The 14,315-nt window shown below is 35.4% G+C and overlaps 1 protein-coding gene across 10 annotated transcripts in view; it reads right to left on the bottom strand.

The window, feature by feature from the left end:
• Positions 1-13,915, bottom strand: part of LOC149088346 (fumarate hydratase, mitochondrial-like) — a 152,944-nt gene extending 139,029 nt beyond the window's left edge. For 2 of the 10 annotated variants that reach the window (XM_089247303.1, XM_089247340.1), the window contains exons 1-2: positions 13,614-13,875; positions 3,842-3,967 (exon numbers count right to left, since the gene is read on the bottom strand). In XM_089247303.1, coding sequence (XP_089103429.1) covers positions 3,842-3,967; positions 13,614-13,766 — 279 coding nt within the window. In that variant the 5' untranslated portion in view covers positions 13,767-13,875. Of the gene's footprint in view, positions 1-3,841; positions 3,968-7,776; positions 7,916-13,613 lie in introns of those variants that run through there. The other 8 variants (XM_089247310.1, XM_089247334.1, XM_089247307.1 and 5 more) reach the window with 7 other exon arrangements.
• Between the last annotated feature and the right edge of the window lie 400 nt (positions 13,916-14,315).

The following is a 14,315-nucleotide window of genomic DNA, read 5'->3' as shown; positions in this document are numbered from 1 at the left end:
TGGCCACTCACCAACCTGTTTCTTCATACTCTAGATCAGCTGTTCTCAACTGGTGCTCCGCGGAGCCCTTGGGGCTTTTTGTGCACTCTCCAGCGGCTCCGCGGCCGCCAGAGGGAAAAAAAACCAGTAAAATTTAAAAAATCATTATTTTAAATAATAAAAATAAATCAGTAACTTTGATGAATAACTAAAAAATTGGCCTATGGGGCTCCGCCATAGAATTTGTTAGTTAAAAAGGCTCTGCGACTCAAAAATATTGAAAACCGCTGCTCTAGATCATTCCCCCTTTGGTTACTCACATGCTCACAAACTCTCTAGATCTTTCTTTTTTAGTTACTCACTGATCTGTTTGGTCACTCTGGTGGTCACTCACATGCTCGCAAACTCAATAGGTCACTCTGATGGTCATTCACTGATCCCTCAGCAGACACGTATTAATTTTATACGGCTAAATAAACCTTTCTACACTATCAAAGTTTAGTTGTTTGTTGAAAATCTGAATTGATAGGATGTACGATGTTTTGATGTGAAGTGTTGTACGCAAGACACTGGCATACGAAAGGGAGGAGGGGTTTAACCCTCCCCCTTTTCTGAGGTGTTTTTATTTCCAGTAGAAATTAACCCTCTCTCCTCAGAAGAAAAAAAAAAGTTGATGAATATACCTCTCCTTGACAAAAATTCTGTATACGCTTTTGACTTAAAAACGAGTTCACCTGAACTTATCTGAAACAATAATGATTTAATGAGATCCAGCACTTTTATAACTAGGGTTTAATGCTTCTTGGGTTTTTCTCCCAATCCCGAAAAATATAGAATCAAAGTGATCCGATCCCAGAAATTTTCCTGGACTTCAATCTCAAAACATATGGGCAATTTAAACAAAAGTAGTAAATGAGAACAATAAGTAATCAATACTCCTAAAAATTAATTATTATTAATTGATATTAAAACTGCACATTGTATGTGCAAATGAGTTCTCACCATTTGCATTACGATTGTTTTTCGTTCCAGATTCGCAGCCTTGGTTTTTGGTTGATAAAAATGATCGCATTTGCTGCCACATAAATTAGGCCGAGATTCGTTTCCCCCCTGGCTTTTGAAAATACACTAAAAATGGTGTGTATATATGTATATATACACATACATTGAGTACATGTTCTTTGTTTGCCCCCCCCCCCCTCGGAAAAAGTTGAAATGACATTCCTGCCAGGATTACTCTGTAAAAATTTAATAAAAGTTATTTAATTAAAAAAAAAATACAGCCAATAAGAGCATAGGTTACGTTTGAGTGAATGTAACCAATGCGTTTATGGATTTTTTTTGCAAAATAACTTTTATAGTGTAATTCCAGAGATACCTTATTTATCAATTTACATTGTGGCAACCATCAAGGAGGTGGCATTTGTATACTCTTCAATTATATCGATCCGAGGGGCCCTTGGGACTCCGTGTGTACTCCACAGGGGATCCGCGGCTGCTCAAGGAAAGTAAAAAAAACAGTAAATTTGAAAAAAAAAATAGTTAAAAGTATTTTAACTTTGATGTAACTTACTTATCAGTAACTTTGATGAATAAATGAAAAATAGGCCCATGGGGCTCCACCATAAAAATTATAGACCAGAAAGGGCTCCGCGAGTCAAAAAAGATTGAGAGCCGCTCTGCTCTTAGCAATTATGTGGATTTTGCAAATTCAAAAATGCTGTGATTTTTCTCCATGTTCCTTCAAATACAATCGGCGAAGTAGTAGATAAAAAAAATAGCCAGCTGATACTGAACTGATATCCTACAAACAATTGAAATGTTAATTTTCTGAATCAAAGGGGAGGGGGAAATCAATGGAACTATATGTAAAGTCAAAACTCTGGACACCATTGTACTTTTTTTTGTGCTGTATGCCTTCTATTTTTCTCCTTTTCCTTTATACATATTTTTCTTACTTTCAGAATATTGGTCTTTGCATGAATATAATATATTGTACCAAATTTAAAATGTTAAAATGCATAAATAGTGTGGTGTCGGATAAAAATTTTTTTAAGAGCACTACAATGATCGTATTATTGGCCGAATGTAGATTTCTGCCCCCCACCCCCATAGTTTAGTTGTCTTTAACATATATTATTGTCGTAGGATCATAACAGTAAAAAATTATTTCGTCGATAATATCTGAGTGACAAAAAAAAAAACTAGAAAAAAATGAAGAAGCCCGGTATATGGGTACTCTAATAATTATTTCCCCTTGAAGGGAATAGTGTGTAATTTGAGCTTTACCTTTGTGTTTCTTGGCCAGAAGTTCCTATGCGTCTGGAAAAAATGAACTATAAACAAACAAGTACAAAACCTTTTCCCCGCTATTTTTAGAATGAATAAACAACTTACTATTGTAGTTGTCAATTAACAAAACTGGACATCTCGTGAACGATGCCGAAGTATGCAGCATTCTACCGAAGTCATTATATTCTTTTTTTACCGAAGCCATTGTATTGTATTCATGGCTTGGGAATGTCTATATAGCCTGTCATCTGCGGTACTTGAACATAAGATCGGCGGTCTTGTTGAAAGGACACAATAAAATATGCACTCTTTCCTTGAGTATAATTTCCTGCTCTTGTGAAGTAGCCCCAAAGGGATACCTGAATGAAAAGGCGAGTTACAGCTTGTCACTCATTGCACAAAGTGTTTTGGGGGAAAGAACTTTCTTTCATGAGCATCTAGAGATGCTCTCGCCCAGAATAGACATGGAAAATTTCTACGTCTAGAGACGCTCCTGCCCAGAAATGACATGGAAAATTTGAGCATCTTAAAATGCACCTACCGAAATGACGGTTAATTGGGACTCAACATAAACAGACTTGTGGTGTTAATATTTTTTGCTTTTACGTCGTTTGTAATTTATTAATTAATGCTGAATTAAATTTAAGCAATTAGGAGAAAAAAGCACTTGGGTGATATAAAAATATGCATTTTTAATGATTCACAAGATTTGTTTTAATTAATATGCAGTCAGTTAATTTTAATTAAAAAAATCAGATTTTAAAAAAATGATTTTTTCATACCCTGGGTTTAAGGCATTCTATGTTAGTCACTATAAAGAATAAGAAATCTGTCCAAATTTTTTCTCCAAAAATCAGAAATTTAAGAATCTAAAAAGTTATTAAGAATCAAGAATTACATGTTTCTTCAATTTTTGAATTAAAACCTCAGGCCATTCCTGGTACCGGGATATGTCATTTGTGGCATGTGAGCTACAGGTTGTTTTTCTCTGATTTTGAAACTCCTTCAGGAATACAGCAGATACCCATTCAGACTATTATACATATGCACAACTCACAGTATTGGTTGAGTGGTCATAGTGACGAACTCGCATCGCGGGGACTCAACTTCAAGGTGCAAATGCGAGCCGATTTCCCATTTAAAAGTCTCACCACAGAGAGCAACAGTCCTACAAACAGTACAAATATTCAGTCATTACACTTCACTTCTGAGATATAGATGGCAGCACTAAAAAAATCATACACAACACTAGATACGCACTCAGACTGTTAGGTACACATACTCACACTTCCGGCACAACTCACTAGGTAGTAAATTGCTCATGGCGGTAGATCTGAGTTGTGCTCGGCTTGAAGAATAAAAAAGTATTAAATTGCCCCTGGTGATAGACTGAGGTTGTGCTTAGTTTAAAAGAAATCCATGTCTGAAGTCTAGCATCTTCACAAAGTTGTCAGCAACTGGTCCTTTGGTGTTGGAAGAGTGGGTAATGTGAAAAGATGGTAGACTTCTGACTTGGATTGTAACATGTATAACAATTCCAGTATCAGCTAATTTATTTACAGCAACATACCGGCATTATTTCAGAAGCTCCTCCAATGTTAAAATTTTGAAGTGATCTCATGGTTTGAGCACCATAATACTTAGAAGATGGAACTTGAACTTCACCAAAACTATCAAATTCAGACCGCATCGAACTCTGGAAATTTTAAAACATACATATCAAATTACAATTTTTTAAGACAAGTTACACAGTAGAACCCTGTTATAGTATCGCACAGCTACAGGTGTATAACCAGCATTATGCCTTTTCTCTAATAGTTTATTGAATTAATAACACCCACTTTTACATGTAATCTGTTATTACATGGTTAGTTTATAAAGCAGGACCTTCACTGAGGACTAACAGAGTTTTACAATACCTGAAATTTTTATCAATCATATACATTAAAACAAAAATTAAAATATTATTAAATTTGAAAAAATAAAAAAATTACAGTAACTCAGCATATAAGAAAATATATCGAAAGGGTGATACAACCAATGACTGTGTTCTAATGTGAAATTTTTAACAGCTGTTCTGGTAAAAGCAGGGTTGGGTTTCTTCCGACACAATGAAAGAAAATAAAAATGTGCACTAATAATTGTTTATTCAAAGTACACATAATTAATGCTTGTAATTTCACCTCATCAATTAGGAAATTATATCAAATAAGTTTAAAAACAATATATTTTTTTAACATTTAATTATAAATATCTTACCAGGATGCAGTAATGTATTTACAGGGTGGCAAATTCGGAGGGGCAGTGAGAGAATTTTGGAGTATAGAAAGAGGAGATTAAAAAAAACTTTTTTTTAAAAATTCATGTCTCGTAAACGTGTGGAAGTGCCATGTGTCATTTCTATCATAAATAACATGTAATTATTAAACCATATTGATAAAAATTGTTTTTCGGGTTCGAAGACAGTCGTCCATTTGAGTTAGTTCTCAATGTTTCCCCAACACTAGTGGTCGGCATCATCAAGATAATAGATAAACTGGATCAAAGTCAAGTTTTCCGGAGTCTCAGGTTGTATTTACGTACATAAGTGGCTTGACCTACATCAGTGGGCTAGAAAAATCTGGGGGATAGAAACAGTGTGTAGTTCGCCTAATAACTTACTGCGGCTATAATCGAATGGATGTAGTGGCTATAAATGGAATGGATGAATTTGATTACAATGTGATTTTTTTTAACTTGTTTGAGTATCGAAATGGGATGAAGCTGGTCAATCCAGAACATCATCTGTTTGCAGTCACTAATTGGAATATAAAAAAATCATAGTACAGAATGGTAGGCAGAGTCATACGATTTCATTTACTGATCCTATACTGGACAGTCTCCTCATGTGACGTTTCCCCAGAAAAAAGGAAGAACAAATGTGAATCTTGGCAGAATCCACATTTTTATTAATTGCATACAGTATTAAAAAATTACATTCGGTTATAAATATAGGATTACCTACAAAATGGAAAAAAGCTCCTCTTCATTTTACACTTTCTTGACGAAAACAAAGTAAGTAAATATCAAATATAGGTACTTGTTTTTGATAAGTTCATATATTTTGTATTTTGTTAGAGTTTACTTTCATGATAATTTATGAACAATTGGAACCCTCTGTAATACTTCTATTCAATAAGAGTAAAACTCATATTTCATACAATACATCGATAAAGTGAAAAAAGTTTGAGCTAATGCTCATTTAAGCCATTAAAGTAAAAAATCAATATTTATTGCATTTTAGTTTCATTTTGGTTGCAAAACCACATGAAGTTAACTCACATCCTGGTCTTAATACAGCGACAACAATTAAATTATGCTTTCTCTACAATCGTTATGTTAACCGACTCACGGTTTGAAAGTGTTGAGAAAATCGACGAAAAAGGTTCAGGGGTAACTGTCACAAAATTACTTTGAAAAAAATCCAACCATTTTTCCTTCCCCCCCGTACAAACAGCGGGATATCGGATTTAGTGTTGTGTGGTTTAAAATTTTTGTTCCGCCCACTGTTGAATGCTTCTTTGTAAGAGAAGAAAAGGTGTGTTCTCTCGTAAAAAGATTCAAACTAAGTACAATACTTGGCTTTTTGTGGGCTCGTCTTTTTCCCCATTCCTCTGCCAAAGTGTTTACTTTTGAAGTAAAGATACGGGCAAAATGGTACTGATTACACGAGCACTGATTTGAACTATCAAATTATTTTACTTAAAAATTTTAATAAACTTACCGTATTCCCACGCATTGGCCGACATGCCGTAAAACACGAGGGGCACCAGCTTTTTGAATGTTGTGGTTTTGGCCACTTACAGCATGCCGGAAAAAGTGAGGTTATAATAGGATCACAGCATGCATTCAACTGAATCAATGGATTTTCCAAATAAAGTTGATATATATATATATATATTATATATATATATATATATATATTTTTTTTTTTTTTCAAAATCGCTCTTCCTCATTTTCAAAAATCAGTTTTCTTTAAATATTAATTTCTCTCGTTCTTCCTCAGGAATAAATTGAATCTATGTATTATCTTGTGTTCATAAAACTTTGAAAAGTATTTTACTTACATACTTCCTATAAATTTTATTACTCTTTGCCATCTGATATGAATTCAACTGTCAACCTTCATTCATACACAATGCTGCAACTAGGGGAGAGCAGACGAGTCTTGTGCCTAGGGCACTGGACCCGAGGGGTGCAAATTTCATTCTGAAACCTCTCCTTTAACATTACAAGGGGCGTAAAAATGTGCGTTTGCCCAATTGACCAAGCATCTAGTTGCGGCCCTGTTCATACACATGTATAGAAGACTAATCAAATTTTACCTTCTTTTAATTACAGTACCGACACTGAACAATATTTCTGATTCTCTCTGAAATGTTTCATTTCCTTCTTCCTCCCCCCCCCCCCCAACACCTTCTTTCGTAATTTACATTATGAGATATATCTATACAACTTACATTACTGAAATTTCTAATTACAGTATATACATCGATATATTCACCTTGTCTGTTTTACTTTGATGCACCTTCGACTTTCTACCTCATTTATTTCATTATTGAATTGTTTTTATAATTGCACTAACAATATTTGCTTCAAAATTTTTAATAATTTATTTTTTATTAATTTATCGTCTTGCTTCAAAATTTTTAATAATTTATTTTTTATTAATTTATCGTCTTCTTTCAAACACATGCAGTTATTCACTCTAATATTAAATATTCAACTGTTTCTTTTCACTAACATCTAGTAAGAGCCATCATTGTTGGCTCCGTGGATGTGTATAATCTATTTTCCTGATAAGAAATAAGAAATTAATAAAAAATAAAAATATTCAAGAATTTTCCAGAATCCGTGATCGAAAATATTCTTTGTTAAACAGCTCTGGAGAGCTGGTGGAGCTCGCGGATAAGCATTGAATAGGGGAAAAGGGCGCCTCAGGTGGAAAAAGTTTGAGACACCCTGCTCCAACATGACGTTATTCCATGCAATGATTTTTTTGATAAAACGAAGCAATTCCGTTATGCCAAGCAATTCACTACAGGCGTGCAAAAAGAATAAATAAATTTAGTGAATTAAAGAGTTAAAGTAATAATACTGAAAACTATTTTCATTGGCGTTGGTTGAAGCACCAGCCTGAAAAATTGAACTGAAATAATTCAAATATTTGTGTTCACTTCATCTATTCAACTGAGCAACTTAACAATTCTGTACAGTCGTTTATACGACGTTCAAGAGGCCGATTCAAAACGTTTTATAAAATGCGTTTTATGTGTATGTCGAAGTGAATAACTGAGCCTTTTTAAAAAATTATGCCCCCCCCCCCCATACATAAAAAAATGTTATAAAATTCTATGTGTTTAATTGCATTCCAATTCTGTTCTTAAAAAATATCATTTCATACTTGAGAGGAAATTAAATCACATTTCAAATCATTTAAAGAAATAAAATTTGGCACAACATTACCTTTGGGACATGACATTGGGTACAAAATTGTAACAAAATCTTCTCGACTTGCAAAAATTTCCCCATCTTGGACTTTTTGTTTGGCAGCAGATGATTTTCAATCAAGAGGTTTGTTGACCAAACATCTCTTTGGTTGTTTCTCTACTTTATAATCGTTTCAAAAAGTTAAAACAAACATATTCAACTGGTTTGCAAGCAGGGCCGTCATTTCAACTTTTTCCAGAGGGGGGGGGGGGTCAAAACACATATAGCCTACTCAATGTATGTATATATATATATATACCATTTTTAGTGTATTTTAAAAAGCCGGGGGGGGGGGGGGACCACCTAAATGACGGACCTGTTTGCAAGATGAACTTTCGTTATCAATTTAAAATTCTTGTTGAAGTATACCAAAATTTCCAGTTTTTTAGAGAGAGCGTTTTTTGTTTTTCCGACATTGCGAACGACGAATTTGACACAGTCAGCAAGCAGTGCCGTCTGAAAGCATGGACCCATTTCAGCACGGCCCGGGGGCCTCAAGAGAAGAGGGGAAGGCCTCACAAAAATGGGAAGTAATTGAAATTTGAGAATTCTCTAGGTTGGGCCTCAGAAAAATCAATTGGCCCGGAGGCCCATGATGCTCTTAAGACGGCCCTGTCAGCAAGCGAAGCACCACATCGAAAGAAAGTTCTACAGGAAATTATCGAAAGAACTTTCTGTGCATGTGTACCGTATCTGTCTATTATAGGCAGAGCTGTACCCCCCAAATGCTTACAGTAGACTTTCTCACCCTCTCAGGATAACGTTGAAAACATAGGGAGAGAAAAAATTCTGAAAGGTCGTATGGCCGTCAAAACAATTGAAACCCATTTCTTCAGGACTCGGAACAGCTTTGGTATAAGGGACAGATTAACGGTTTTTGGCAATTTTTTTTTTCTGACGCCAAATATGTCCAACGGTCCAAGGTCCAAGAAAAAGCCGCCAGACACTACGTGCACCAGAAAAAAAAACAGCAAAAAACAATAAACAAAAATAAGCTCTGGATTGTTTAAAAAATAAAACTCTGGATAAAAATAAATCAATCAGGGTTTAAATAAAACCCGGGCATTGTTTAAATAATGCATTGTTTAAATAACAAATCGATCTGGGTTTAAATAAAGCCCTGGACCGTTGTTTAAATAATAAATCGATCTGTGTTTAAATAAAGCCCAGGCATTGTTTAAATAATAAAGCGATCAGGGTATAAATAAAATACTGGCACTGTTTAAATAAAGGGAAAAAAAGGGAACAATACAACCTGACCAGCTATGAAAATGTAATCCAAACACTCGACACAACTGACAACAAGCACAAACGACAAAATGGCTGTACCACTGTTTGAAAAGACGGGCTACAACAACTAACGCCACCTGGCAGAATTTTCCAGAACAGCGACAACCCAGCAGAACAACACCGAACCAGAGTACGCCAACAATGGCAACTTATCGCCAGAAAAAAAAACCGGGAAAAAGTCGCCAATTTGGCGTGTCCCTTATACCAAAGCTGTTCCCAGGACTCTTTACATCTGCGTATTCTCAGAAAGAGGCAATAAACAAATCACCTAATTGTCAACTCTAAATGGTCATCAGCCATCTCACTGGCAATTTGCGTATATGTCAGCAATCACCCTAAAATTTATGTCTTTTGCAGTGAAAATATGCTAAAACTGTTGCAGCAACGCTTTTTCACTGCATACAAAAATTTTGTGCGCATTTGATGGATATAAATTACGTTTTTCTTTTTTCAAAAGTTTCCGAGTTTTAGTCGAAGCGAAAACGTCGAATAATTGAGGTTTTACGTTAAATTAAATGAATGAAATATTTTAACATTAAAATGTATTTGTTGTATTGTTGTTTAAAATGTATTGTTACCAATTGCTACCCAAATTAAACGTCATATAAACATGAAAGTTGTATAACTGAGTGACGTATGAACGAGGTTACTCTGTAATTTGTAAATATGCCCAATTAAAAATAATCGTTTTTAAACTTTATGAAACACAATTCAACAAACATCGCAACTGGCCTCGATGCAGGGACAAACTCTTCTGACATAGATTTATTATAGTTAACTCTTAATGCTCAAAATAAAAATTTAACAAAAATTCAAATTTTTAGCTTTGCTTACCGTTCTTTTGGACTAGAACCGTAGGATTCATCCACGTGGGAAAAAAAATCAATCCTCTATGTACGCAAACTCGTTTAACTATTTTACTAAAAGATTTCGAACAACTGTATTTTTGCAGACGCGAACCGTAAATATTTTTCTGTTCAAATGATCCAACAATATCGTCTGTGAATTATATTCACCGATCCAACAATATCGTCTAATCGTTTTGAGGGGAGATGTGTCCTCAAGACAGTGAATAAAAAAGGCTGATGTGGAATATAGCCTTTTTTTTCAGAAACAAGGAAAAAACCCCTTGATTTGTTCGGAGAGGGAGGGGGTTACTAGAGGGGCTGTGAGCGAAATCACATGATTCAGTGCACACACCATTACAGCCATTTCATACAATTTTTTACGGGAAAACGCTTTAAACGAGAAATCTCGATGAGTATCAGTAATAAGAGTTGGCACCAGAGAGTCGCAGGACCCAAGGAGGAAAAAGTAATGCGGGATCCACTGTATACAAAAGCTTGCAGCAAAGCTGTCTCAGTATCGTAACCCGCCCACGAGAGTGGGGCTGGCAGAGCTTCAGGCCTGGGGCCTGGACTATTTTTGTCTTTTTTTCCTTTTTCCACACTATTAGTTCACTTTATAGAGGGGGGTCCGCTGAACAGCGCAGCCTACGGGCCCCTGTTCCAGGATGTTGGGGGAGGGGTTCATGTGCTTTATCGGCACCCAGAGGCAGTTTCACTGTGGAATACGTCTGTTTACTCTAATTTTCATTCTATCGAGACATTATGGCCTTCTACGAACTGAAACAGCAGGGGTCGTGCGGTAGCCCTGTAGGTCCCTACACACACTAGATGACTAGATAAGGATTATTCTAGTGGCCTCCCTTATTCTAGTGGATATAGCCCTGAGGACACACAAAATGCTGATGCCCTTGACGTCTCAGTAGCCATGACCATCACAATGTCTTTTCTTCCTTCCTAGGAGAAGGACTGCCATGAGAGTCAGGGGGGGGGGCCCTTGTACAATGTTCTTTTCTTCGTTTCCGGATTTTTTTTTCTGTTTACTTGTACATGTGTATAGTTAAAAAAACTTTCAATGAGATCTAAGGTACGTAGTTCAAGATATCCGCCCATACGAGTAAAAATTGATATGATTAATATTAAAGAGTCGTGTCTATTTTCCTATGGGACATATCTGAAAGAAAAAAAATCAAAAAGATCTTTCCACGAGACCCCGACTCCCGGGCCGCAGGGCTGGAGCTCTGTCAGCCCCCCCCCCTCTAAATTACCTTAAAAATCATACAATTTCTGCTTTGGCAGAATCATTAATTGCATTCTCCAACATCTGCAATATATCAATAATATTCTGCTCAATTAAAATCAATTCACAAATTTTGTCGATAGGATTTGGTAAAAAAATAAGAAAAGTACGACAAAAACTAGAAAGTAGGACAAAACCGAGAAAGTAGGACAAAAAATAGGGCATTTTACCAAAAAGTAGGAAAAGTAGGACGAGTGGGAGCCCTGTTTAAAAAAATGATACCCTTATATAAGGCGGAGATAAACTGGGAGGGGGGGGGGAGCACGATGATGTCAATTCATATATACACACATACACACAGATCACCGCAAACCCATTCTGCATTTGGGAAAGACAAAAAGTGTTTACACTACTAAAACTAAAAAAAAATTGAAAAATATGTTCCTAAGCAAGTTAGGAAAGATACCCTCTCTTAAACAAAACAGTGATAAATAAAACAGTGATAAGAACTGTTATGTCATCATGAAGACCCTTGTCTCCCTTTCATTAAGGCACACCCACAGGATTAAAATGAATTCGTAATTGAAAAAAAATGAAGGCTAAATCTGCTCTTATTAACATATTTGTTTGCTTGTGAATCGTTTATAACTACATACACTATATGCGGATTCGCCATTGTTTATATCTATGGCGTACCTAGCTCACTAGTATGGTATGTACAATTGTTTGGAAGTGGATTGTACAATAGAACGAAGCTATCGAGGTGGCAGATAAGAGGATTCAAGTTCCAAGAACATACCAAAGCTGTTCCTGGAAAAAATTTATGTTCAGGTAATCAATGTTCTACAGTAGTAGCCGAGTGTTCCACTGATTATCTAAGAATTTTCAATGTGTTCTCACAGATATCAAAAACTTAAATGTGATATGCAGTCAAAACAGCTAGATGAAGAAAATATAACTTTGCTTAAAGGCTCGTTTACATGTGTTAAGTGATCAAGTACTTAACTAAATTTTAAGTTATCAAGTCCTTTAAAATGTATGCAGATGATAAGGACCGTTTACACAGGTTTAGTTGTAAGTGATTAATTTAATGAAATAAAGACTACTGTATTTTTTTGGTTAAGTAGACCTATACGCATGCGCCAATGGGCGTAGCCTATCGTTCTTGGAGGGATCTTTAGGCTGTCTCTGGGGGGGGGGGGGTTATTTCGATCTCGAGCATGAACCTGTTTATGTTCCATCGTCTCCTCTGCCATTTAGCTAGAATTCCACTGAAATATAACATGGCGAAATGGCCAGAGGACACAAGCTTCAAGTTCGTTGAAGGATATCTTCGCCATGAATGCTTGTTGAACTATAGAAATGAAAACTACCTTAACAAACAAGCTAAAAATTAATCAATATTGGAAATAGTGGAAGCTATGGGATATTCGATCGATGAGCTGCCAGGAGTTGAAAGAAATTAAGGATTCAAAAAAATATTAGGTACTGGTGTGGAGGACTTATTATAAACAGACAGACATGACCGCTCAGAGAGACCATCTTGGGATGGTTTGCACTCTTTTCCAAAGGGATGGTGGATTTATTATACAAGGTGTTTAAAAAAGAATCATGATTTAAAAAAATCATAACTATTCAGCTTTTAATCTGTTTTGATTGAATAATGTACAGGTAGAAAGAATGAAATCTCGATTTCATGCAGTTGCCATATGGTAGCGCTAACGTACTTCCTTCAGCCGCCACTTCAGTGTTTGTGAAGATGGTGACTGCACAAGCGAAATCGTTTTGTGTTCTAAGCTTCGCAAAGTCTAAGCCTGTAATAATTGTTCATCGTGCTTTTCATTGACAATACCCTGGTGTTGTACTTCCTACTGCTAAGAGCATTAGGCGATGGTATAAACAATTCCAAGACAAAGGTAAAAGGTATGTATAGGGGTAAAGGCAAAAGTTTCAGATGAATTTGACTTCCATATAGACATATGCTGTGTATCCCGATTCAGCACCTTTAATTAGGTTTGTAAAAAAACTTTGATTAGCCATGTAATATAAAATTAATCTTAAGTGTCTATGTGTTCAATATTTTTCATAATATACACATTTCGAATCGGGTGATTGGTTTTGAAAGACACTGTATATTAAAAACTAGACAGGTCTGGAATATTTCCCTCATCCAAAACGAATTTGCTGCCATTTATTGGTAAAAATACATAACCACGTATTTAACATTAAGATAGCATCTGCAGTAAATTTAAAAAATAATTTTTATGTTTAATGAACCCTTATTAGAATTTCCTACAAACATCAAGAATCTTCTCTCATAATCTTTTCAGCTTACATAGCTCATATATAATTTATCTCTCCTTTAACTTTCATTAAAATATCAAAAAATCCTAGTTAGGGCCTTGATGAAGTAAAAATATGTAAACAAATGATCATACCATAGTTCTGCCGAAATGTTTTTTAAGGAAAATCAACCGTTTTTCTTCTACACGAGTTCTATGAACAAGGGAGATTGTTTCTCCGCTGAAAGTATGTAACATAGATCGGTGAGTGATTACACCACGAGAGTTCAACAGATAATACATGATCATATACAAATAAAGAGTAGATAAAAAAGCTCTATACTCCACAAGATAGGCGATCCACTCCCACCTATATATATTCTAGAAAACCTTGGATCCACTCCGTAATATGGAGGAAAGAATAACAGGAGGTGACATCAGGCAGGAAAATTGAAGCCGTTGTGGCAACCCTATGGACTGACAAGTAAGCCCAAACAAACCGCTCTTTTCCCTATACTTAACATGTGTTTTGCTGGATCGAATTCTCTTAAAATATTAATATCTAAATAAATTTAAGCACCATGACTGTTTAATGCGTCTTCAGGTAATCTACATGATTCAATAATGGGGAAAGATAAAATTTTATCCTTGTACAAGGGGTTTTTATATTTTTAATTTATTTTTGAAAGGGGAAGATCATTTTTAACTCTCAACTCGTCATATGTTTTTAGTTCAGTGCCTTCAATTTATTTTAAAAATTCGATGTATCGCATTAATGTCTATGGGGATATGATTAATAAAAATAATATGAAGCTCCAATAAAATGCAATTTTCATAATTTTTTCTTTTAACTGTTTA

The sequence above is a fragment of the Pholcus phalangioides genome, unplaced genomic scaffold, assembly GCF_987345545.1.
Source record: "Pholcus phalangioides strain wild (caught in Gottingen) unplaced genomic scaffold, Ppha-v1.0 ptg000003l_1, whole genome shotgun sequence".
Lineage (NCBI taxonomy): Eukaryota > Metazoa > Arthropoda > Arachnida > Araneae > Pholcidae > Pholcus > Pholcus phalangioides.
The sequence above is the reverse complement of the archived record's forward strand: the minus strand, read 5'-3'. Positions and strand labels throughout refer to the sequence as shown.